The sequence below is a fragment of the Coregonus clupeaformis genome, chromosome 12 (genome assembly GCF_020615455.1).
Source record: "Coregonus clupeaformis isolate EN_2021a chromosome 12, ASM2061545v1, whole genome shotgun sequence".
Classification (NCBI taxonomy): Eukaryota; Metazoa; Chordata; class Actinopteri; order Salmoniformes; family Salmonidae; genus Coregonus; species Coregonus clupeaformis.
In genome coordinates this window covers 35,144,865-35,172,024 of record NC_059203.1, presented here as the reverse complement: position 1 = coordinate 35,172,024, position 27,160 = coordinate 35,144,865, and the positions used below count along the sequence as shown (strand labels likewise).

The 27,160-nt window shown below is 44.0% G+C and overlaps 2 protein-coding genes across 3 annotated transcripts; one reads left to right on the top strand and one right to left on the bottom strand.

The window, feature by feature from the left end:
* Positions 1 to 1,457: 1,457 nt before the first annotated feature.
* On the top strand, positions 1,458 to 3,578 carry LOC121578511. Its single transcript, XM_041892877.2, has 2 exons — positions 1,458 to 2,009; positions 2,146 to 3,578. The coding sequence occupies exon 2, from the start codon at positions 2,150 to 2,152 to the stop codon at positions 3,137 to 3,139; it is 990 nt and encodes a 329-aa protein (XP_041748811.1). The 5' UTR covers positions 1,458 to 2,009; positions 2,146 to 2,149; the 3' UTR covers positions 3,140 to 3,578.
* A 1,298-nt stretch (positions 3,579 to 4,876) lies between these two features.
* LOC121578756 (leucine-rich repeat neuronal protein 1-like) lies at positions 4,877 to 25,255 on the bottom strand. 2 transcript variants are annotated; one of them, XM_045224058.1, is made up of 2 exons: positions 24,856 to 25,255; positions 4,877 to 9,143 (listed from the first exon to the last, which is right to left on the bottom strand). In XM_045224058.1, the coding sequence occupies exon 2, from the start codon at positions 8,907 to 8,909 to the stop codon at positions 6,762 to 6,764; it is 2,148 nt and encodes a 715-aa protein (XP_045079993.1). In that variant the 5' UTR covers positions 8,910 to 9,143; positions 24,856 to 25,255; the 3' UTR covers positions 4,877 to 6,761. The 2 variants fall into 2 exon arrangements, with proteins under 2 accessions (XP_045079993.1, XP_045079994.1); XM_045224059.1 differs by lacking the exon at positions 24,856 to 25,255 and adding an exon at positions 24,715 to 24,848.
* Positions 25,256 to 27,160: the final 1,905 nt, after the last annotated feature.

Genomic DNA, 27,160 nt, shown 5'->3' with positions numbered 1-27,160 from the left:
GGAATATTTATGCATATATGTAACTTAATTATGAAACCAGAATAACCAAACAAACTATAAGACATTTTTGTGAGGTTTCCGTTCTCATTTCATGAACTCATTCAGAATATCATCATTTGATGAGGATTAAATCCTGTCATGTGAGGTGTTTATAATTGATGCTATTAGGTATGTATATAATAATATAATATGCCATTTAGCAGACGCTTTTATCCAAAGCGACTTACAGTCATGCGTGCATACATTTTTTTTTTGTGTATGGGTGGTCCCGGGGATCGAACCCACTACCTTGGCGTTACAAGCGCCGTGCTCTACCAGCTGAGCTACAGAGGACCACATGTATTACCACTAGACTGTGTTTTTCAATGATCTTTTGTCTTGTTTCATATTTGATGTAGTTATGTATAGACATGATGAGGTTATAACCCATCAATATATTATATTTTTCAATTAAATTAAAATATTTATGCCTATATGTCAAAGTAAACATTGCCTGTTCATGTGGTGGAGCTCTTTTTCCCCACTCTCATTATTTATACCCCACATAAATGTTTATTGGTTAACACATACAGTGTTTTGTATCCTTGCTTTTACTAAGACAGGCTAAGTTTGAAAAAGTCATTCAGTCAGCTAAAAGAGTGCCCCTCTGTTTTTGATCCATCGCCAGGCAGCATCTTAACACATCCTCATTATCTGGTTTCACTGAACCTCTTGTGCAGGTCCACATGAGCATGTTGCCACCATAATAAAAACATAAAGGTAGCACCTTAACTTACAGTACTGTTTCCACTGTTGTTACCTGTGGATACTTTCTGGTACTTACTTCAAAGAATGAATCACAATTGGTAAACATCTGCTGCTTATTTCAATAGATCCAATGGAAACAAGGTCCATTTACCATTTTACTATGAAATGTCTCAGCAAGAACCTGATCATTACATATTGTAAAGTGCTATCTACAAAGAGACAGCTCACCATGATAAACAAGGACCTTCAAAAGACAGGTAAACAGCGAACACTAGCGGCTGTTCAGGCAACTTATTAACCTGATCGTCATTAATTTTTCAAGAAATGAAACTAGATTTCCTAAGTAGGATGTGGCTAAACACTTTGCTTACACAGACAGCCCATTTCTGATATCTTTCCCACTAGCTGGTATTTTGACCAATCACGTCAGATCTTTTCACATCAGATCTTTTTCAGAGCTGATCTGATTGGTCAAAAGACCAATAAGTGAGAAAAAAATATCAGAATTGGGCTGTCTGTGTAAGCGAAGAGTTTAGCCACATCCCACATAGGAAATCTAGTTTCATTTCTTGAGAAACACAGCCTTGAGAATCAGACTCAATACATATAGATACACACATACAATTGGGACATTTCATCTAGGAGCTGCCATACAGTGGGGAGACATCAACAGAAGGCCACCAATCTGAAACTTTACAATCAGGCAAGTCTCCAAACAAATTAAGTTATTGTAGGTTATGTTAAAGAAACAACAACATTTCATTAGACAAAAATGTGATTTAATTACACATACTTACATAATTTCATGAAGTAACCACATATATTTGGTGGCTATTTGTACATATGTAAATTATAATTAGCCTATGTCATGAAAGTTCAAGAATAACATATTATTGAAATAGTCAAAATTACCTTTATAGTTGCACCAATATTCGTATTATAGTTCATCCAACCTAGAAAGTGTAGTTCAGATGATGAAATCAATCTGTAAGTAAGGAGGACTTGAAATTGTGACTTTTGTCCAATTCAGAGATGGATGTTAGTAAAACTTTCCTGCCAACTTCCAGTTAATTAGGAGAGCCACTTTTTTACAGTGATGTTTGGATACAAACTGTTGTTCAGATACTTTTCTTGAATGATTGATTGAACTACTGTACAGGTTATTCACTCATTGTGAATTGACAAAAAGTATATACATCTACCAGACCGCAGATCTTCCATCACTTCCATCAAGCAGCTGTGTCCAAACTTGGAACAAAAAGGTAGATTGTATCACGGTAACAATTAAAATGTGTGTGTAAAAATATATACATAATTTCTAGCCTACTAAATAGGTGCGGAGAGCAGAATTGATGTCTGTGTTCAACAAACATTTGAATTATAATTTTTTTATCTTAGGGAAATGAAGTGCCGTAAAAATGCCAGATTTGTAAAGGAGACATTTTCCAGTGGAGAGCATAAGAATATCACCACAATTAAACAAGACAATACCCTTTTAGGAAAGGCAGAAATAGCTAGATACCTATCAAGACAAGACATTCCACCATACCCAGAAGCACCAGAGTACCATCTGTCCAAAGTGGCCCATGTCACTACAAAAAGAGGCCTTGACGGAATCTTGGAATCAGGTGGATTTAATGGCGGTGAGAAGAGTTTCCTGTGGTGCAATCTTCCTGTGGATGATGACGATATCAATGCAGCAGAACACCGTTACCTGGAGAAAATCTTCCCTGACAGAACACCTGAGCAGAGACAGATGCAGCAACCCTTCCTCAGCAAGTTCACCACCTCACCTGCCTTCAGGAAGGCATCACGCTTTGGGAACTTCAGGTTTACTTTCATTCTGTCTGATCTCCTAAAGATGTACAGTCAGCAGATATGTGGTGGAGAAGAGCCTGTCCTGAGAGTGTATGAGACTGTAGTCTACAAACAAGAGATCATGTACATAGTGCTTGTTCACTGTCCACATGATAATGAGTTTGAGAAGTACCCAGTTCTTGGTGATGGTAGTGATGATGCTGTCTGTGGTTACAGGAAGGGCAATGTTGTCTGGCATGCACAAGCCATGTCTAAAACCCATGCGGTTGGGTTAGCCATAGATGAAGTTAACCAAATAGTAGGAACAGATAGCGGTTGTGATGAATGGTACATGTGGGACCATGTGACCCTGGCGTTCCACCTGCCACAAGGTCAGACCCTACAATTTGACAGGAAGATTGTGATCGAAAACCTCACTACTTGTGATGCTGATGAAATGTTTATTGGAGTGAAATGTCGCTACAAAGGGCATGAGTGTGTGCGTACATGTCCATGTGGAAAATGTCTCGTACCCCTCGCCACAGCTGAGGAAATAGTTGAGGGCATACGATGTGATTACAAAACCAACTGTTGAAGTTTCCTTTGTCTTTTCCCCCCAGTAGCTAATTCAAAAAAGTAACTTGAGTATGATTAGGGAAATAAATCCAATCAACATGTGTGGTGTTTAAACTTGATGCTGTCACACATTTTGTTCAGTCATCTTTTGTCATTTAAGATTTATACAAATAATGTAGTTAAACAACTGTTTCAACAAATTATGCATCCTCATGAAATGGTGTTGTGTCATAGTTCTGTAGCCTTTTTCCATAGCACCCGAGTGTCTCCTGTGATTATGTTAATGTTAGCTCTAGTGTTATTTTTCAAAAATGTTTAATCTTTTTTTCTTATTGTTGTTGTAATTTCCTTTCCAACCTATCCCTGGATAAAGAGATGATGCATCTCAAGGGAATATATATATATTTTTAAATAAAGTTGGTCTGCTTTGGAAATAAATTCCAAGAATGTCAACACAATCATTGCCTGGTTTTATTGTGACATGCTACAAGAGATTTCATTTAACGGCCTGCTTCAATTTCCATCTTCCCAACAAATGATCATGATAATGCCTGCAAACATTTCCCTAACGTGTTTAGTATTTGAAGATAGTGTGGTTTAATATGACAACTATTTTTGAACAACCACCACTACTATATGTTTTTTTTGTTGTTGCTTATTTCAGTTTTGCTTTCAGAAAATGTTACCCTAAATTGTATGAGCTCACCTCTGATCAGAATATTATAATTGATCATATACAGTACACTAAGGAATGGGAGTCCTCAAACAAACAGCAATCCCTTGAACCCACAAAAACAGATGACTGTAACATTCACAGCTGTAATTTTTTAAATGTGTTATTTAGGTGTGTCCCTGACTCCTAGGACAAAGTATAGTAAACAAGAGAGTGTGCACTGCCCTCTTGTGTGTGAACACAGTGTGTGACAAAAATAAACTTGAAATATTCATGGACAATGTGACGGAACATGGCTGAAAACTTAATGTAACAGCAGAACAGAGTCATCAACAGACTCCTACTCCTTCCCTCCTCCATGGAACCATGTTTTCCACGCTCAACAGTTTCCCGTGTGTATCAAGAATGGTCCACCACCCAAACAAAGGGCATCCAGCCAACTTGACACAACTGTGGGAAGCATTAGAGTTAACATGGGCCAGCATCCCTGTTGAACGCTTTAGAGACCATTGTTAGATTAATTTGGATTTTAAGAATAATGACTAAAGGATTTCACCCCAAATACAGTATAAATGTTAGAATTATCATGTAGTGTCAACCCACTAACAGAGGGGGCGGTACTAAACATTCAAGGGTAAAGGAGGAGGCGGAAACTGTTTAAGAAAGCCACCTAAAGGTGGGAGGAGCATAGTGCCTTTGTTTGTCAAGAGGTATAAAAACAGTATGTATGTGTTTTTAGCGCCAGAGCTCTCCATGAATAAACATACAAAAAATCCTTCTTCGTGGTTATGGACCTTGAATCATTGATGATTAAAACCAGAGCCTTACAACCTAATGATTCAAGCTTAGGTTGAATTAGAGATAGAAATTCACATGACAACCATGCTCCGACGAATTGAGGCTGTTCTGAGGGCAAAAGGGGGCGCAACTCAATATTAGGAAGGTGTTCTTAATGTTTTGTACAATCAGTATCCATTGTTTCCCTGAACATTCATTTCTGAGGCTTTACATCTCCATTCCATAAAAAAAATATATATTTAGGTACAGTATTTTTCATAAATAGCAGCACATTACTTCTCATGGTAAATGTTAGTGGTCACAAGAGCTTTATTATAGCACCCACTAGAAGGCAGCACAGACTCACAAATACATTTGATACATGGATTAAAAATATTACCAAGATGAGCTGCACTGGTCTTTTTCATTTAGATCCTTTACAGCATAGTATTGACTATTATTCTCACACAATCAAGTCATAACCCCTTGGTTAACACGGTCTCCTAATCAACTGCCTGTATGCAGCTCACAGAGCAATAAGACACCATTCTAAACAGACAGAAGGGGATTGATGGCACTCCGCTAATGTATAAGACGCAGGCACACATCAGCCACCCAGAACATCCACAACCTCCTACTACCCTCCATCTGGTCATATCCATCTTCAGACCAGTCCCCTCCTCTCATGCCCTCTCCACAGGTATATTACTATCCTCTTTGAGAGATCCTGTTCCTCTGCACCCCTCTCCCCTTGCAGATTCATAGCAGTTTCTCTCAGCATGTTTGTAATGTGAGCTTTGTGAGAGGAATGATTTGGTCGGATCAGGAGGGAACAGTATATACACCATCTGTTGTCTCATGTTAACCATATTTTCCTGTGTCATGTGGCGTGAAGGTGGAATGTTGTACGATATTACCCCAGTTCCTTCACTGATTCCTGAAGCACTGATTGATGATGTGGTAATGTGGTAATATGGTGGAATAAAGTTATTCTCTCCCACTCTGATATAGCGTGCACACATGCACTCACGCACACACACACACAAACACAGAGACACATGTAGAACAGAGCAGACTGAGAGGGGGGTTAAGCCGACAGGATCTGTGCTCTCTGTACGGCTGATTAGACTCAGGGGAGTGGGCTCTGCTGCACAGTGTGAGTCTGAGCCGTGAAGCTCCATGTTGAGATACTGCTTATGTTCTGCTGTAGCACATTGGATGTGAAGTGGAACCACGTCCACATGGAAAAATAACCAGAGCCAAGAGATCAGAGGTCAAACAGAGATCAAAGGTCATGGTGCCCCATTATGATTTATAGCGATTGAAGGACTATAATTAATCAAACTGCTGAAATAAATGTACAACAACTGACTGAGACACATTATTTATATAAAAAGATCAAAATTGTATTTATTTCAACTTCTTCCTCATATACAACATTTTGTGTGTTGAAATCACAACAAAAGTAAGTGGTCAGCGACAGATTCTAGCAGATAAGAAAGAAATAATTCAGAGGAAATAAAAAAGCTACTACTGTACCTAGTAACTGTATGTTATCAAACATTCACATTTCTAGTGCTTTACAGAACGTTTATAAGCAAACTAATTCCTTTTTTTTCCCCAATTAAAATTGAAAAATAGTTTCAAATGATAGTTGATACAACATTACCGTACAATCGCTAACGTTATTCAGTAGACAGTTTAACAAGTCTAATCCCCTTAGTCAGCTTTTAATTGAAGTCCATACAAACTCCTTTACATTTCAGTGCACAACAGATTAACTGTTTTACAATAGAGAGAAAAAACAGTGTGATCTCTACCAACACTGCCAGGGTAACCTTTACCTAGACTAGTAGTCCCTGTTGCTGCATCACCGACCCTGAAAAAGTGAGTCCATGGCAACAAGCCAAAAGGCTGTGCTATTAAAAATGCACCACAGTAATAAAGCACAGCAACTAAGACAACCTAGAAGCTAGACACAGCTGCCATCTTGGAATAGTCCAAACGATAAAAGAGAAAAATAGTCAAACAAAGGCGATAAGCTATACTAATACAAATCCTGTCCTTATCACTCTGTTACGTATTAGCAAAGCTAAAAATAAAAACATTTGCAACTATCAGATTTTTGCCCCCAAAATTGCAAAAGTGTGTCTGTGTGTGCTGGGGGAGGGGCGGACTGGGCCGGGCCCCCTCACCACATGTAGTAGCTGCGTGTGGTGTCCACGGGGGAGGGCTTGCTCTCTGCCCCGCCCTCCTTGTCCTTCTCACTGTCCGCCTCCCACAGGTTAATGAGGGGCGGGTAGAGCTCATTGAGGGGGATGGATGAGGTCTTCTGCATGTACTTCTTCAGGGAGTGGTGATAGTTCTTCCTCTTCCAGCGGCGGGCCACGTACACCCCCATGGTGGCCAGGCTGAGAAAGGCCAGCATGGTGGCCATGACGACTAGCAGGGCGGCGCTGGGCCTCTGGTCCGACACGTCCAGGGTGAAGGTGATGCTGCGCGTGGTCACGTTAACACACGACTTGTGGGTCTGTAGGTGGATGTTGGAGACGGTGAGGCACACCTCATACTCAGTGCCCGGCTGCAGGTGGGTCAGGTTGTATTCTTGTACGTCGACAGGCACGCGTGCAGTGTAGGTGATGTGGGGATTGTCGATCTTCATGGTGGCCGAGGCCCACTTAAGGTTGGAGGTCATGACGTTGGAGTTGATCTTCCAGGAGACCAGGATGGAGTGGGACTCGGTCTGCTTGACGTAGATCTTCATCACCTCGACGCTGTCCAGCAGGGTGCCATTGACGCGGATGGTGGTGACGCGTGTGTCAGCCCCCTCTGTGTTCTGGGCCACGCAGGTGTAGCGGCCCGAGTCCTCCACCTGGACGTGGGACAGCCGCAGGGTGCCCTCACTGCTCAGGTGGTACAGCTCCGACACCGTGTCCACTGTGATCTTGCTCCCCATAGGAGACACCCAGTAGATTTCTGGCTCGGGCTCAGCCATGGCCCGGCAGTCCAGGCTGACACTCATGCCCAGCTCTAGGCTCAGGTGGCTGGGGAAGGTGTTGTGGGAGATGAGGGGCAGGCACTGCTCTGGTGAGTCCAGCAGCCTCACCTCTCTGACCCGCTGGCCCCGGAGCTCGGGTGGTGAGCTACACAGCATGGCCAGGGGCTCCATGAAGCGCACACTGGTCCTGTTAGAGCTCATCCACTGGATGACGCAGTCGCAGCGCAGCGGGTTACTGTGCAGGCTGATCTCGCGCAGGTTGGGCAGCGCCTCCACGGTGCACTGGTAGATGGCGTTGAGGGCGTTGTTGTTGAGCATCAGGCTCTCCAAGGAGGACACGTCCCTGAAGGCCGTCCGGTGGATATAGGACAGCTTGGGGTTGTTGGTGCCCTCCAGCTTGGTCAGCTCAGGCAGGTTGTCCAGGGCGTAGCGGTCGATGGACACCAGCTCAGCCATGTTGTTGATGCCAAGCTCCTTCAGATGCAGCATGTTCCTGAAGTCCCCCTCCTGGATCTTGTGCACCGGGTTCTTGTTCAGGTCCAGGAACTTCAGGTTGGCCACTTTCTGCAGGGCCAGCTGGGGCACTCGGACCAGCTTGTTGTCGTAGAAGGACAGGCTCTCCAGATTATCCAGACCCATCAGAGCATTCCCGGGAATGTCGGTGAGGTCCATGCCAGCCAGAACCAGGCTCCTCAGGCTCCCCAGGGGCTTGAAGTTCATGTCCAAGATACCAATGACGGGGTTATCGCCGATCATCAGGATCTCCAGGTTGGGTGTGGCCTCGAACCAGCGGCTGTCGATGACCCGGAGCCTGTTGGAGTTGAGGTGGAGGCGCAGCAGGCTGCGCAGGCCAGAGAAGGCTCCTGGGGCGATGGAGCTGATCTGGTTGTGGTTGATGTAGAGCTCCTGCAGGTTGCTGAGGTCCTGTAGGCAGTGGTCGGGCAGCTGGCTGATCAGGTTCTCCTCCAGGTGCAGGGTGGTGAGCAGGTTAATGTTGGCAAGGCCCACGGCCTCCACACTGCTGAAGTTGTTCTGGGACAGGTCCAGCTCCGTCAGGTTGAACAGGGCTTCTAGCTCCCCACTGGTGTGGGCGATGGAGTTGCTCTGGAGCAGCAACACCTGGGTGTCAAAGGACAGGTTGGAGGGGATGCGTGTCAGCCGCAGGTCATTGCAGTCCACTGTGGCTGCCTCCCTGTAGGTGGACTGAGGGGTGAACCAGGGTCGCACCTCACACACGCACAGCCGTGGGCACTCCCCGCCCCGCACCAGGGGCAGCAGGGGCAACAGCAGCCCTACACACAGCCATGCCAGCGGGGGCCAGGGGAGGGGGCTTAGAGCCATGCTGTCCGCTCTCTCTGTCTGGTCACACTGCTCTTAGAGGAGAGGCAGGGTTCTTGAGGAGGGCCTGGAGGGTAGGTGTGGGGTGTGACATCAACAACCAATGGTCATGGGCATCAGTGTCCTCCCTGTACAGGCTGGTAGTGGCTGGTAGAGCTGCGGTCCACGGTTAGTGTGAGTGTGTGTGTGTGTTTCAGAAGGGGGCCAGAGGATGGTCAGGGTTGTCCTCTTCCTCCACTGAAATACACAGAAACCAGGTCAGGTATTAGAGCTCCGCATTACATCGTTCCATTATCATCCCACAAACAGATGGTGATTTAGATAAAGAAGAAAGAGATATAGAGGGAGTGGGAAAGAGATACAGAGAGAGAGGGAGAGAGAGAAAGGGGTGAGAGAAAGAGGTGTGAGAGAGGGAGGGAGGGAGGGAGGGAGGGAGGGAGGGAGGGAGGGAGGGAGGGAGGGAGGGAGGAGGGAGGGAGGAGAGAGAGAGAGAGAGAGGGAGGGAGGGAGGGAGGGAGGGAGGGAGGGAGGGAGGGAGGGAGGGAGGGATTGAGAGTTCCCGGTGAGAGATAAAAGCCATAAAACCTGTCAGACAGGGAGTTGCATTTCGTTAAACATAGCTGATGTTGACAAGACTTTTAACCTAAATATCGGCATGAATTACAAGTCCATATCTGCTACATACTGACAAGGCAACATTTGTGTGAAACAGAGAGTAATACATTTAGTTAGCTGCTGACCTGGCTTCAAATACTATTTGAAATCATTTAGAATACTTTAGCTGTTTGACTGACCTTGCCTGTTACAATGGAACCAATAAAAAAGTCCCAAAAGCTCATACCCCGCCCCCCTGGCACTCCAGTCAGGCTAAAATAGTTTTCAAATAGCATTTGATCCCAGGTCTGGTTCTGTGGTTGGACCGAGAGATCTGACATCCTTTATAGTTTATCAGCAGAGGGTCAGAGTGGAGACAGCACCCAGCCTACACAGCACCAGCCTGCAGACTTCTTGGGGACTAATTTGACATGCCTAACAGGGCAGAATAAATCTGTGAAATTCCTTTTGTTGCTGTGCTATTGTGCAGAGGTTAATTTCTGTCTTTTAATGAGCTGTTACTCAGCCAGAGACTATTCAAAAACAGGTGAAAAAAGCAAACGCTGAGCATTCAAATTAGATTGAATCAGTCAGAATGTCTTGGTAGTACAGGCAAAACCACTCAACCCCAATGCCAGCAGTCTGACTGCTCTGGCCTATTAGTAGCAGGTTGCCTCTGATTAACAAAAGCAAGAAAAAAATGAAAGTGAGTCAGAGGTTTCAGTAAAGTAATTCATCATATCGGTGTCCTAATTCTCCTCCTTTTTAAATAAAATATGGATCATACTAAATGTTTACATACATTAAATGTGACAGATAGTCCTGCTGTTCTAACAGCTGGGTGAGTGAAGGGTAAACACATGAGTAGGTTATAAACCATAATGTATACATACTCCCAATGTATTGCATCCAACAACAAGCCTATAACATCTGAGTACACATTGTTTGCATATGGCTCACTATATTTGTGTATGCAGAAGGGCTGTCCTGTTGTTCAGAAAATATATAAGATTATGGTCCAGAATTTTAAGGTATGGACAATTCCATGGTAACAGAGTGACACTGAGAATCAGATTTTTCACTTTAAAATGTGTGTAACAGAATAATGGCACCAACAGCACAAACCGTCATTCTGTTACCAAACTTTGCATCTGCACTGTTCTTCAAGTACATTTTCAGTGGAAATAGTTAAAAGTAGACCTTGTGTATATAGTTGTATGGTTTAACTTTACAATCATTGGTTTTTGTTTGACATACATTTTAAAGTGAAAAATCTGCAAAGTTTGGTAACAGAATGATGGCACCAACAGCACAAACCGTCATTCTGTTACCAAACTTTGCATCTGCACTGTTCTTCAAGTAAATGTGTTTTTGTAAAAGTTTCAGTAGAAATTGTTAAAAGTAGTCCTTGTGCATATAGAGTTGAAGTCGGAAGTTTACATACACTTTAGGTTGGAGTCATTAAAACTCGTTTTTCAACCACTCCACTAATTTCTTGTTTAACTATAGTTTTGGCAAGTCGGTTAGGACATCTACTTTGTGCATGACACAAGTAATTTTTCCAACAATTGTTTACAGACATATTATTTCACTTATAATTCACTGTTTCACAATTCCAGTGGGTCAGACGTTTACATACACTAAGTTGACTGCCTTTAAACAGCTTGGAAAATTCCAGAAAATGATGTCATGGCTTTAGAAGCTTCTGATAGGATAATTTATATCATTTGAGTCAATTGGAGGTGTACCTGTGGATGTATTTCAAGGCCTACCTTCAAACTAAGTGCCTCTTTGCTTGACATCATGGGAAAATCAAAAGAAATCAGCCAAGACCTCAGAAAATAAATTGTAGACCTCCACAAGTCTGGTTCATCCTTGGGAGCAATTTCCAAACGCCTGAAGGTACCCCGTTCATCTGTACAAACAATAGTACGCAAGTATAAACACCATGGGACCACGTAGCCGTCATACCGCTCAGGAAGGAGACGCGTTCTGTCTCCTAGAGATTAACATACTTGGTGCGAAAAGTACAAATCAATCCCAGAACAACAGCAAAGGACCTTGTGAAGATGCTGGAGGAAACAGGTACAAAAGTATCTACAGTCGTGGTCAAATGTTTTGAGAATGACACAAATACTAATTTTCACAAAGTCTGCTGCCTCAGTTTTGATGATGGCAATTTGCATATACTCCAGAATGTCATGAAGAGTGATCAGATTAATTGCAATTAATTGCAAAGTCCCTCTTTGCCACGAAAATTAACTTAATCCCCAAAAACATTTCCACTGCATTTCAGCACTGCCACAAAAGGACCAGCTGCCATCATGTCAGTGGTTCTCTCGTTAACACGGGTGAGAGTGTTGACAAGGACAAGGCTGGAGATAACTCTGTCATGCTGATTCACTTAGAATAACAGACTGGAAGCTTTAAAAGGAGGGTGGTCCTTGAAATCATTGTTCTTCCTCTGTTAACCATGGTTACCTGCAAGGAAACACGTGCCGTCATCATTGCTTTGCACAAAAAGGGCTTCACAGGCAAGGATATTGCTGCAAGTAAGATTGCACCTAAATCAACCATTTATCGGATCATCAAGAACTTCAAGGAGAGAGGTTCAATTGTTGTGAAGAAGGCGTCAGGGCGCCCAAGAAAGTCCAGCAAGTGCCAGGACCGTCTCCTAAAGTTGATTCAGCTGCGGGATCGGGGCACCACCAGTGCAGAGCTTGCTCAGGAATGGCAGTAGGCAGGTGTGAGTGCATCTGAGGCACAGTGAGGCGAAGACTTTTGGAGAATGGCCTGGTGTCAAGAAGGGCAGCAAAGAAGCCACTTCTCTCCAGGAAAAACATCAGGGACAGACTGATATTCTGCAAAAGGTACAGGGATTGGACTGCTGATGACTGGGGTAAAGCCATTTTCTCTGATGAATCCCCTTTCCGATTGTTTGAGGCATCCGGAAAACACCTTGTCCGGAGAAGACAAGTTGAACGCTACCATCAGTCCTGTGTCATGCCAACAGTAAAGCATCCTGAGACCATTCATGTGTGGGGTTGCTTCTCAGCCAAGGGAGTGGGCTATATCGACATAACCTGAAAGGCTGCTCAGCAAGGAAGAAGCCACTGCTCCAAAACCGCCAAAAAAAAGCCAGACTACAGTTTGTAACTGCACATGGGGACAAAGATCGTACTTTTTGGAGAAATGTCCTCTGGTCTGATGAAACAAAAATAGAACTGTTTGGCCATAATGACCTTTGTTATGTTTGGAGGAAATAGAGGGTTTCTTGCAAGGCGAAGAACACCATCCCAACCGTGAAGCACGGGGGTGGCAGCATCATGCTGTGGGGGTGCTTTGCTGCAGGAGGGACTGGTGCACTTCACAAAATAGATGGCATCATGAGGGAGGAAAATGATGTGGATGTATTGAAGCAACATCTCAAGACATCAGTCAGGAAGTTAAAGCTTGGTCGCAAATGGGTCTTCCAAATGGACAATGACCCCAAGCATACTTCCAAAGTTGTAGCAAAATGGCTTAAGGACAACAAAATCAAGGTATTGGAGTGGCCATCACAAAGCCCTGACCTCAATCCTATAGAAAATTTGTGGGCAGAACTGAAAAAGCGTGTGCGAGCAAGGAGGCCTACAAACCTGACTCAGTTACACCAGCTCTGTCAGGAGGAATGGGCCAAAATTCACCCAACTTATTGTGGGAAGCTTGTGGAAGGCTACACTAAACGTTTGACCCAAGTTAAACAACTTAAAGGCAATGCTACCAAATACTAATTGAGTGTATGTAAACTTCTGACCCACTGGGAATGTGATGAAAGAAATAAAAGCTGAAATAAATCATTCTCTCTACTATTATTCTGACATTTCACATTCTTATAATAAAGTGGTGATCCTAACTGACCTAAAACAGAACATTTTTACCAGGATTAAATGTCAGGAATTGTGAAAAACTGAGTTTAAATGTATTTGGCTAAGGTGTATGTAAACTTCTGACTTCAACTGTAGTTGTATGGTTTGTTAAGAAATCTGTTTCTCAGTGTCACTGTGTTACCGTGGAATGCCCATATATGACAATGTATATGTATATTAGTAGAGATTGGTAGGGTAAATGTATGATGCATATTTGATATGTATATTTGTCCCTATCTGAAGTGTATTGTGGATATGAACTCGGCCACTCTGATGTATTCTGTGTCTATCTCTTCAGAGATTACCCATGTTTCTCTCCCCCAGGGGATTATCTGCATATGCTACCGGCACAGTGACAGAGAGATACTTTTGGTGTGGTAGCAGCCAGCCAGAGCTCGCTGCTCTGACTGTGAGAACATTACACAAAACACCTAATCTACCAGAGCGGGCAGAGAAAGAAAAGCGCTCAGCTCGACTCTGCGCATTATCGTTAATGGTAGCTCTCAATTATGAGACACGTCTCTGGAAAGCAGTGGCAACACATGAGGGTAGAAATTTGCCTTTTAATGAGCCTGAATAAATAAATTAAAGGCCTGGAGCCTCTGGGCTGTGACAGTGTCAGCTCCGGCCGGGCCCAGGGTGAGGGGTGGATGTGGTGGAATGGGCAGGGCCGGGCCCAGGGTGAGGGGTGGATGTGGTGGAATGGGCAGGGCAGGGCCGGGCCCAGGGTGAGGGGTGGATGGAAGGACAGAGCTGAGCTAGTGGGTCTAGCTCCAGAGGACAGGTAGCATTCAGGAGCCTGCACTGCCGCTGGGATAGCTCCTCACAATGATTTCAGATGGGCCCCTGGCACCGCCGCATCCTCCCCTTTCCCCAACACATTTATGAGGCCCAATTATGGAAATCCAACACCGCAGTTTATTCTTCCTCTCCGTTTAAACAGCCAATACTGGCTCTATAAGGCCTGTCACAGGGAAATATGTTTTTCCTATATCAGTTTGGTGCTGCCAGTGATACGGGTATTTTCACTGTAGCAGTGATATCCTTTGTGCCGGGAGAGTAGTGTTCTCTAAACAGGTGACAGGTTAATGTACAGTGGGGAAAAAAAGTATTTAGTCAGCCACCAATTGTGCAAGTTCTCCCACTTAAAAAGATGAGAGAGGCCTGTAATTTTCATCATAGGTACACGTCAACTATGACAGACAAATTGAGAAGAAAAAAAATCCAGAAAATCACATTGTAGGATTTTTAATGAATTTATTTGCAAATTATGGTGGACAATAAGTATTTGGTCACCTACAAACAAGCAAGATTTCTGGCTCTCACAGACCTGTAACTTCTTCTTTAAGAGGCTCCTCTGTCCTCCACTCATTACCTGTATTAATGGCACCTGTTTGAACTTGTTATCAGTATAAAAGACACCTGTCCACAACCTCAAACAGTCACACTCCAAACTCCACTATGGCCAAGACCAAATAGCTGTCAAAGGACACCAGAAACAAAATTGTAGACCTGCACCAGGCTGGGAAGACTGAATCTGCAATAGGTAAGCAGCTTAGTTTGAAGAAATCAACTGTGGGAGCAATTATTAGGAAATGGAAGACATACAAGACCACTGATAATCTCCCTCGATCTGGGGCTCCACGCAAGATCTCACCCCGTGGGGTCAAAATGATCACAAGAACTGTGAGCAAAAATCTCAGAACCACACGGGGGGACCTAGTGAATGACCTGCAGAGAGCTGGGACCAAAGTAACAAAGCCTACCATCAGTAACACACTACGCCGCCAGGGACTCAAATCCTGCAGTGCCAGACGTGTCCCCCTGCTTAAGCCAGTACATGTCCAGGCCCGTCTGAAGTTTGCTAGAGTGCATTTGGATGATCCAGAAGAGGATTGGGAGAATGTCATATGGTCAGATGAAACCAAAATAGAACTTTTTGGTAAAAACTCAACTCGTCGTGTTTGGAGGACAAAGAATGCTGAGTTGCATCCAAAGAACACCATACCTACTGTGAAGCATGGGGGTGGAAACATCATGCTTTGGGGCTGTTTTTCTGCAAAGGGACCAGGACGACTGATCCGTGTAAAGGAAAGAATGAATGGGGCCATGTATCATGAGATTTTGAGTGAAAACCTCCTTCCATCAGCAAGGGCATTGAAGATGAAACGTGGCTGGGTCTTTCAGCATGACAATGATCCCAAACACACCGCCCGGGCAACGAAGGAGTGGCTTCGCAAGAAGCATTTCAAGGTCCTGGAGTGGCCTAGCCAGTCTCCAGATCTCAACCCCATAGAAAATCTTTGGAGGGAGTTGAAAGTCCATGTTGCCCATCGACAGCCCCAAAACATCACTGCTCTAGAGGAGATCTGCATGGAGGAATGGGCCAAAATACCAGCAACAGTGTGTGAAAACCTTGTGAAGACTTACAGAAAACGTTTGACCTGTGTCATTGCCAACAAAGGGTATATAACAAAGTATTGAGAAACTTTTGTTATTGCCCAAATACTTATTTTCCACCATAATTTGCAAATAAATTCATTAAAAATCCTACAATGTGATTTTCTGGATTTTGTTTTCTCATTTTGTCTGTCATAGTTGACGTGTACCTATGATGAAAATTACAGGCCTCTCTCATCTTTTTAAGTGGGAGAACTTGTACAATTGGTGGCTGACTAAATACTTTTTTCCCCACTGTATGTATGATGGTGATGAACTACCATGTATGATCTGCACATAATCTATGACTACGTCTCTCCTCTCTCATGCCTGCCCTTCCTGGGGATATTCAAATCAGTGACAGGGGAAAATAACATTGCATTATCATAAACAGATATGACAGTGATGAGCACAGGCCCCAGTGACTCCAACCCGTTTCAGCAAATCAAAAATGTTCTCAAAAAAAAAAAAACGTAATCTCCATCCAGGCCAATTTGTTTTCAATACTAGGGAAAATAATGATTAAATCCCAGCATTTTAGTCGAGGTGAAACCCTTTGTAGCTGTTCAGGCAGGATTCCAGTGGGTGTGTGTGTATATATATATTACAGCTGAGGACGGCAATTTATCTCTTCAACCTGGAGGAATGGAATCAGCCTTCCATAACTCTCCCGGTGAGGTGTGTACGCCAGGTCCTGCCGCTCTCAAACTGTTCCTCAGCCTCCAGTCAGATACTAATAAAATACCACATTTATCCCCATAAACACACTCAGTGCAACCTGAAGACAGAGACGTGTGCGTGTGTGGGCTGTGTTTGGTTTCACATCAAAACCTGACAACCATGTCTCTGAATTTCTACTTTAGAGCCAATATTAACATAGAACAGGTTTAGCTTGATTTCTCTCATGTGTGATTTCTCATCAAAATTCAGTGCAAACCTGGCAGAAACACAGAGCACAGGGATGTGTGTTTGACACAAACTTGACTTTGATTCAACATACTGCAGGTGTGGTATTTATAGTGTCTCTAAAAATACTTATTTATGCAGAAAATAAACAACATGTCAGTCCCTGTGTTTCATGTCTGCATATTTTAATCATGAACCTATGCATGATCAAAAGCCTATCTGCCAATACAACTTCTCAATTAGTTAACTTAGTCAGTGTGGGAGAAACTAGGTACTGGATCCTGGATACAATATAATGTGAAGTACATTTGAGTATCCGGTGAGTATCTGGTTGGTATGGCTGTTACTGTAAGAAAATCCCCTACCTCTAAGATACTGTTCTAATAGCCATGATGATATATATCAGTATCCAAGTCTAATGGCATCCTCTCTGCAATGTCCCGGCCAATCAGAGAGCCATCTCAGTGATTCGTACACTGTGACTGAACTGTACCATCAGGGCTTTATATTTCCTCCTATTCCTCTTCTCAGGGCTCAGGGCCTGGGAATGGACAATAAGAGATCTGACTGTCATCTCTCCCCCTCTATCCATCTGTCCATCAACCTGTCTATCTATCAATCTGTTGGTCTGTCTGGCTATACACTGTATCGTTATATCCAGCCATCTATCAGGCCATCTATTATTCCTCTCTCTCTTTTTCTCTCTCTCTCTCCCCACATCTCTCTCTCTCCCACATCACTCTTTCTCTTCCGCTCTCCTTCTCTTCTCTTAAATCGGAGGAGACAGGCGAGGTAATCGCTGTTTTCACACTGAGGCTATAAAAATCAGACACCTGGCACCAGGCTCCTGGAGGGCTGACGGCTCTGTGGGGGGTTGTATCCGGTCTGACCGACCGCTACCTCAGTGTGTGTGTGTGTGTGTGTGTGTGTGATGGGGGGCAAAACAATAATGACAGGGGACACCTCCAATGGAAACTGTGAGCAAACAAGGCCAGAGGTGCCCTCCCTCATCATCAAAGCCCAGAGAGACTACCAGGCTGTCCATCATGGCCTGAAAACAGAACACTGTGACTGTAATGAAAGTTGTCACGCTAAGCAAAATGACATTTCCCTCTGCCCACAGAGTGGTCTGAATGAAGGGAAACAGATGTTGTTATTTCATCCTCTCACTGACACAGCAGCACCAGGCACTGTTGACTTACACAGGACCCCTTCCTCTTAGCACTGCTGCTGATAGATACGGTGGCTAAAAGCTGTTTAATCCTGGATGGAAAAAACATTATAGCCGCAAATCCTACAAACTATCCATATTCTGATGGCAATCCTTCAGTCATTCCAAAAGTCTTGTCTGTCGCAGCCTTACCCACTATAAATTGAATGGGAAAATATAAAAATTTGTAATTCCCCATGGTTTGATTGAAACTCAAGTAACCAATAGACTGATGTTCTTGTTCCTGTGAAAGTGAACTGTTCCTGTGAAAGTGAAACTGTTCCTGTGAAACTGCTTAAAGAGTAGAACAGTTATGGGGGGATTAAGGCTATAGTCTACAATAACATCCTATACTATATACAGTATATCCTGTTAATACTCATAATCTACAGGACGTACATAACAATGCCTCAGGAGCAGACATAACAAGCATTGTTTTGGGCTTCCTGGCCAGTGACCCCTAGTCAGGTGCAACACTTGTCTGAAGAGGCCAAACTGCTTAACCCAGATACACAGAGATTCAGTGTTCACACATTGTTTGCACTTAACCCAGAACAACACAAAAGAGAAAAGCAGGTAGAGAAGAGGGCTAAAGGAGAGAGTGCAGAGATATGTCTGCTTTTACACTCACCTCTCATATCTCACCACACAGACTAATGCCTGTGTCACAGAAGGAGACCCAAGCCCTGCATTAAGCTTAGTTCTATAGTGAGTGTGTTTGGTGGGCCGTGGCCCTTTGTGTGATACCATGAGAGGTTGTGGGGGATCTGACACAGGGAAATTGAGTATGAGTTTAATTCCCTCCCTGACAAAGGGGATTTACATTTTTGTCATTATCCAAAGCGACTTACAGGAGCAATTAGGGTTAAGTGCCTTGCTCAAGGGCACATCAACAGATTTCTTCACCTAGTCGGCTCAGGGATTCAAACCAGCAAACGTTCTGTTCCTGGCCCAACACTCTTAACCGCTAGGCTACCTGCCTCTTCATTCTGTCACATCCTTTATGTGCTTGAGTTTCCTTTAAACACACATGCACTCATGCACACGTCTGGTTCATCCTTGGGAGCAATTTCCAAACGCCTGAAGGTACCACGTTCATCTGTACAAACAATAGTACGTAAGTATAAACACCATGGGACCACGCAGCCGTCATACCGCTCAGGAAGGAGACGCGTTCTGTCTCCTAGAGATGAACGTACTTTGGTGCGAAAAGTGAAAATCAATCCCAAAACAACAGCAAAGGACCTTGTGAAGATGTTGGAGAAAACAGGTACAAAAGTATCTATATCCACAGTAAAACGAGTCCTATATCGACATTACCTGAAAGGCTGCTCAGCAAGGAAGAAGCCACTGCTCCAAAACCGCTATAAAAAAGCCAGACTACGGTTTGCAACTGCACATGGGGACAAAGATCGTACTTTTTGGAGAAATGTCCTCTGGTCTGATAAAACAAAAATAGAACTGTTTGGCCATAATGACCATCTTTATGTTTGGAGGAAAAAGGGGAAGTCTTGCAAGCCGAAGAACACCATCCCAACCGTGAAGCACGGGGGTGGCAGCATCATGCTGTGGGGGTGCTTTGCTGCAGGAGGGACTGGTGCACTTCACAAAATAGATGGCATCATGAGGAAGGAAACTTTTGTGGATATATTGAAGCAACATCTCAAGACATCAGTCAGGAAGTTAAAGCTTGGTCGAAAATGGGTCTTCCAAATGGACAATAACCCCAAGCATACTTCCAAAGTTGTGGCAAAATGGCTTAAGGACAACAAAGTCAAGGTATTGGAGTGGCCATCACAAATCCCTGACCTCAATCCTATAGAATATTTGTGGGCAGAACTGAAAAAGCGTGTGCAAGCAAGGAGGCCTACAAACCTGACTCAGTTACACCAGCTCTGTCAGGAGGAATGGGCCAAAATTCACCCAACTTATTGTGGGAAGCTTGTGGAAGGCTACCCAAAACGTTTGACCCAAGTTAAACAATTTAAAGGCAACGCTACCAAATACTAATTGAGTGTATGTAAACTTCTGACCCACTGGGAATGTGATGAAAGAAATAAAAGCTGAAATAAATAATTCTCTCTACTATTATTCTGACATTTCACATTCTTAAAATAAAGTGGTGATCCTAACTGACCTAAGACAGGGAATTTTTACTAGGACTAAATGTCAGGAATTGTGAAAAACTGAGTTTAAATGTATTTGGCTAAGGTGTATGTAAACTTCCAACTTCAACTGTAAGTAGAGCAAGATGTCATTTAGAGATATCATCAGCCCTGTCTGTTTAATGCCATGGCCTCATAAATACATGTATTACTCTATGTTCCCAGACAGCACAGGGACTAATGAAGCTCATCACAGCCCCAGCAGCAGCACACAACCAGGGGAAGACACTTCAAGACAGATCTTGGAAGCCCTGGTCCCTTACCCAGGGTTAGGCAGTAGGGGTCTCTGCCTGTGGCCACATAGAGCGCACTGATTTTGTAGAGGAGACTGAGAGACACCCTGTCTGGAGGTCTGAACGGAGGTCTGGAAGTCTTAGACCCTTCATGAATGCTCTGTTTCCTGTCCTGCTGAGCTTTTCGTAACAGCATTAGGTTTCCTTGGGCTGAGTCCACTCTGCCAGCATAAGCACTCACTGTTCCACAAAGACTTCAATAGCTAAAACCTTCTCAATCTTCAAATAGGGACACCAAAGTACACAAAGGCAACCATATGAATAAAAAACAAACTGCCAAATAGCTTTTTTCCATTGGAGTCTGAATGAGAGTCTGTCTTCAGTATCCATTTTGCTCAGTGACTTAACCCTCACTTTTCAGATGCTCTAACCAAGTGCCACTGGCTGCTTCTGCAAAGAGGAAACTGGGTCTAATGAGAACATGATAGCACCTTTTACAGGGAAGAATAATGTGATTCTCCTCATTCATTTGTCCTTTTTCGTTGGGCGTAAAATGTGAGCAGTGTTTCTTAAACAGCAGCCGCACTACAGGCTCCCTCACAATCTTGCCGTCACCATGGTGACCGGCTATGCCACCGGCATGTCTGTTTCATACCCAAATGAGGAGACAGCTGTGTGTGCCATTAGGCGGCCATAGAGCGAAGAGCGACAAGAACTGCCGCTAGCACGAGATCACAACCATAAACATCCATATGCAATGACCAGATTAAACAACCGACACCGTCAAAAGAAAAGGCTGATAATTGCTATACCAGCAGACAATGGCTCCCACTATAGTGCAGCTGTGTTCAGTCGACCGCTACCAAAACAAGCAACAAGAGACTGCTGTTGCCTAGTAGAATCTACTGACTAGATCTACCAATGCACAACAGCATGTATCCTTCCCAAACAACAACTATTACCGCTGCATCACAGCATATCACAATACAGCAACCCCAGCCAAACCTAACATTCCATCGCTATTACAATGCTTCCAAATTACAGCTCCATACTGGAGCCCCCAGCCCCGCCATGTGCTGCTGACAGCCGGCCTGCCAGGCCTGTGCGTACCTGATGGGCACGCCATGTCCTTGCTGCATTGGCCTGCCTGAGAGGCACCCTGTTTTGGCTCCTTTGGTCTGCCTGAGAGGCACCCTGTTCCTGCTGCATTGGTCTGCCTGAGAGGCGCCCTGTTTGGCTGCATTGGCCTGCCTGAGAGGCACCCTGTTTTGTCTGCTTTGGCCTGCTTGAGAGGCCCCCTGTCCCTGTTGCATTGGTCTGCCTGAGAGGCACCCTGTTCCTGCTGCATTGGTCTGCCTGAGAGGCACCCTGTTTGGCTGCATTGGCCTGCCTGAGAGGCACCCGGTTTGGGCTGCTTTGGCCTGCCTGAGATGCACCCTGTTCCTGCTGCATTGGTCTGCCTGAGAGGCACCCTGTTTGGCTGCATTTGCCTGCCTGAGAGGCACCCGGTTTGGGCTGCTTTGGTCTGCCTGAAAGGCACTCTGTTTTGGCTGCTTTGGCCTGCCTGAGATGCACCCTGTTTTGGCTGCTTTGGCCTGCTTGAGAGGCACCCTTTTCGGGCTCCATTAGTATGCAGGTGTCTCGCTCCACATCACACAGGGCTTTGGTGCTGGTGGCAGAGCAGAGGTGTGGAGCTGAGCATAGGAGGAGGAAATGTTTCTGTTCAGCCAGAGAGAAGAAGAAGCGGGAGAGGACTGAGGAGCACAACGGCTTCTGAGCCAATAGGAATCATTTTCTGCTCTGCTCTTCCATACAGCAATGTAAAGATGATATCACTTAAAACAAGATACATATAAAAACCATATAATATGCTAACATTATTTAATGTGGCATGGTTTTCTGAATTATTTTGTTAGAGTAGGCTAATGTGATGCAATCTTGTATGTTTCAGTAGCTGAAGCTAATTCCTTACGGAACAGAGGTGCTGACATGAACTATTTATCTCGCTCTCCTTCTCTCTCTCACACACACATGCACACACACACACACACTTTGGCAAAGTCCTTTAACACTGCAGCAATATAGACTCAAGTCCAATAACTCAAGGGATGCCCCATGTGGGACAAAGCATAAAAATATCTCAGAATAATGCCCATTCATTCATTCCCTACCCAGACATTAGATAGGTAGAGTTAGACAAACAGCTGCCTCAGTCAGAAACATCTTTACAAAAACCTCACAATGGGGTGATGTGTTTCCCTCACCCCTTAGCTCGCAGTCACAATGGGAGAGGGTTGAGCTGGAGCACCCATGTCGCCCACAGCCGTCCCCCCTCAAACACCCCACTGACCTCCAAAACTAGAGCACACAGTGCAGAGTCAGTCCCAGGCTCTCTCAATGGGTCTCGACGACTTGTGTTGTGAACATACACACACACACATGCGCGTGCACACACACACACCGCGTTAAACACGTCTTTGTGTTGGCTGGTTCTCACGACTCCTGAACTGCTGGCGGAGGACACTGCTTTGTGTGTGGGGGTAGGGGTGTGGGAAGGCAGTGCAGTGCAGACTCACTGCCTGCGCCAGGCCTTCCTAAAGCAGGTTATACCTAACCTCTTCCCCCCTCTGTCTCACCACTCTGGCTAGAGTACATCCATATATGTCCGCGTTCGCAGAGTTTTCCCAAGACAAGGCCCTGGTTTAGTTGGCAAGCCCAAAGAGCACAGTAGTGAATAACAGGATTATTTAAATCAACTGAGCCTCGGCCAATTAACTTTGCACATTTCCATATCAGGCTCAATTTAATCAAGTTACAGAAACTGCAATTCCTTGAAAACAAAAGCCTTAACAACTGAAACACAAAACCCTGCTTAACTTTTATGTTGATTGCCTCTGTAGGACTATTCATCATGAGAACACTACACAAACATTATGACTCTCAAGTTCAAACCAAGTATGATCCAGTTTTCAAACCAATCCTCCACATTACCAAGAATTTACTTGTGTAGGTTTGATTGAATGAGACACTCAAAGCATCTTGGATCTGTGGCTTCAGCTTCCGAAAGCGTAGTAACAGGTGCCACTGTCGCGCAACAGCTGCAACAACAAAGCCGATGAGGAACCAACTTTTACAAAGGTGACCCAAAACAATGTAGAGTCACCGCCCCTACTAGCTCTCACCCAAACGTATCTTGAACAACCCATTGTCTTTTTATTTTCCTCCCAACACTTCTTGTCGAATTCCTCCACAGAGCAGTCGAGACATCTGCCAGCATCCTTCCCTTTCCTAGGAAAATTAGTATGATGGGGCACTAGAGACCTTAGCTGCCAGTTTTAGCTGCTCTCCCTGTGGACATGTCATGTGTGATGTTTATATATTATTTTTTTATGTGTGATGTTGCAGTTTGGGATTGTTACATTGTAGACTCTCATCCTCAAGCACCAGGATGAGAGAATGTGTGGGGGGGTAACACGTCTGGCATACACAATGGAATTCAGTGGTCCTTTAACTTCAGAATGGTGAGATAAATCGTTTCAGGACAGTGCAGCTCACTTTGAATCATTCAGAAACAAAACACACTAATTCTAGAATGACAGGAATGCATGTTTTTCGGCTGTTGTTTATAAAGCGGTTTTATTGGGTTATTGTAGCTTACTGTGTGGGTGCACGTTTGTCAGTGTGTCATCCCTCTCAGAAAAAAATCCATATGAATTCGCATTCTCAATCGATAGAAATGAATTATATGCACACATATATCAGACTACAGCCTCCGTATTATTGGCCACATGTGGGCTACTGAATGCGGATCACAGTGCCCTTGCAAATCCAATGGTTGCACTGATGCTGTAGCTACCCTACCCTTTGAGCAGCGAAATGAAATTCAGCCTGCTTCAAAAATAGAAATATGTACGGCCACAGTTCCAATGAGTTAAATAAACAAACAGCTTAGACTAAATATTTTATTTAAAATATATACCAATTGTGCTGTCACCACCACGTTAAGAAAGAAAAATGCAACCTACTGTATTTTCTCTTTCTCAATGACAGTCACATTCACTTCAATGCGTGAAAATTGCAGTGCATATAGGGAGGCATTGTTGTTTGTGGTTTGCATCCTTTGGCAAAGAGCAGAACATTTCAGAGAGGAACGAAAATAATATTCGGACCATGTCTAACTAGCCTATTCCGTTACTAAACCAAATTGGCTATCTCTGCCAATTAAGTTCATATCTGTTTTTATTCAAAAGCTAAGCACGCAATTCTTAATCATTGACTTATTTCACAATGGTTATCCATACTGAATATTTAAATTGTAGCATATTATAAATTAAAATGAGTTATTGGTCTCACCTTAGCGTTTTAGCATCCAGCGGACTCCCTACACACACTCCGGTGCTCCAGGAAAAACAGGCGATTTGAGCGCTCTGTCTTGAAAGATAATATTAAGCTTACTATATCTATGGAAAATAAATAATATAATATTTAACTTACAAAGCGACGTCTCTATTCAGAGAGGACAAGTTTTATTCTCTTCAGGAGCTGTTTTTTTCTGTCCTCTGTGCTTCTGCCGCGGCTGACTGAAGAGCTCTATCCTCGCCACTGGTAACCCGCGCAGAGCCTGCCTTGAGCTCGCAATTCTCTTGCCTCCTCTACCTCAACATGCGGGGAGCACCTGGCGCTGACCAGTGCAGCAAGTCTAGTCAACTGATTTCAAACGCGCGATTGGTCGCGCGGCAGTGCTTGTCACTGGTGCCCAACTAGGCCACCTCACCATCTGCTCGAGTTCTGCTGTGAGGGGAACAAAAGCTGCGTCGGACAGAAGCTCGCCATGGGAAAAACGAAGCGTGGATGAGGTTGGCAGGCCAAGGGATAAAAGGGTTTCCTGAGTGTCCAATGGTAATGTTCGAAGCTCCTCCCCGTGTCATTGTTTGGACGTTCCAGAGTTTTCTTTGTCTGAAAGTTTCCAATGTAAGGTGATGTGGGTCCATGTCCATGACCTCTCAAGTCAACTAATGGAATCCAAAAACACCCTACACACTCTGCATTTACATAATGACCTTGTGAAAGGTTTGGTGGCATTTGAGAGTCATGTTGAGGTGAAAGTCTAGGATGTAGCAGTATTTTTATGTCACACACACACAGTCAAATAACAAATCAAATTGAATCAAATTTGAGTGGCCCTTCACACACATTTTGCAGATGTTATCATAGGTGCAGTGAAATGCTTATGTTTCTAACTCCAACAATGCAGTAATACCTAACAATGCAAAACAATACACACAAATCCCCAAAATATAAATTAAGAAATATCCGAACGAGCAATGTCAGAGTCCGGAATATAAATATATATGTATATGATGGTATGTTTAGACAGTATGGACAGTAGGCTGCATTAATAGAACATGTGTAGTCCACTTTAGCTCAGTTGGTAGAGCATGGCGCTTGCAACGCCAGGGTTGTGGGTTCGTTTCCCACGGGGGGCCAGTATGAAAATGTATGCAGTCACTCTGGATAAGAGCGTCTGCTAAAATGACTAAAACATGTGTGTACAACCACAGTTATATAGGATGAGCCTTGGCTAGGATATAGTATATATAGTACCAGTCAAAAGTTTGGACACATCTACTCATTCAAGAGTTTTTCTTTATTTTGACTATTTTCTACATTGTAGAATAATAGTGAAGACATCAAACTATGAAATAACACATGGAATCGTGTATTAACCAAAAAAAGTGTTAAACAAATCTAAATATATTTTATATCTTCAAATAGCCACCCTTTGCCTTGATGACAGCTTTGCACACTCTTGGCATTCTCTCAACCAGCTTCACCTGGAATGCTTTTCCAACAATCTTGAAGGAGTTCCCACGTATGCTGAGCACTTGTTGGCTGTTTTTCCTTAACTATGCCGTCCAACTCATCCCAAACCATTTCAATTTGGTTGAGGTCGGGGGATTGTGGAGGCCAGGTCATCTGATGCAGCACTCCATCACTCTCCTTCTTGGTAAAATAACCCTTACACAGCCTGGAGGTGTGTTGGGTCATTGTCCTGTTGAAAAACAAATGATAGTCCCACTAAGCCCAAACCAGATGGGATGGTCCTCTGTAGCTCAATTGGTAGAGCATGGCGCTTGTAACGCCAGTGTAGTGGGTTCGATCCCTGGGACCACCCATACGTAAAAATGTATGCACACATGACTGTAAGTCGCTTTGGATAAAAGCATCTGCTAAATGGCATATTATTATTATTATGGTGTATCGCTGCAGAATGCTGTGGTAGCCATGCTGGTTAAGTGTGCCTTCAATTCTAAATAAATCACAGACAGTGTCACCAGCAAAGCACCCCACACCATAACACCTCCTCCTCCATCCTTTACGGTGGGAAATACACATAAACAGTTGATGTTGAGATGTGTCTGTTACCTGAACTCTGTGAAGCATTTATTTGGGCTGCAATTTCTAAGGCTGGTAACTATAATGAACTTATCCTCTGCAGCAGAGGTAAATCTGGGTCTTCCATTCCTGTGCCGGTCCTCATGAGAGCCAGTTTCATCATAGCGCTTGATGGTTTTTGCGACTGCACTTGAAGAAACTTTCAAAATTCTTGAAATGTTCCATATTGACTGACATTCATGTCTTAAAGTATTAATGAGGACTTGGTCTTTTACCAAATAGGGCTATCTTCTGTAAAGTCCACCTGTGTGCAATCTAAGTGTCACATGATCACAGTATATAAACACCTGTTCTGAAAGGCCCCAGAGTCTGCAACACCACTAAGCAAGGGGCACCACCAAGC

What these genes read in the sequence shown, in the direction of transcription:
- LOC121578756 (XM_045224058.1), bottom strand. Translation starts at nt 8,909, where the DNA reads ATGGCTCTAAGCCCCCTCCCCTGGCCCCCGCTGGCATGGCTGTGTGTA.
- LOC121578511 (XM_041892877.2), top strand. Translation starts at nt 2,150, where the DNA reads ATGAAGTGCCGTAAAAATGCCAGATTTGTAAAGGAGACATTTTCCAGT.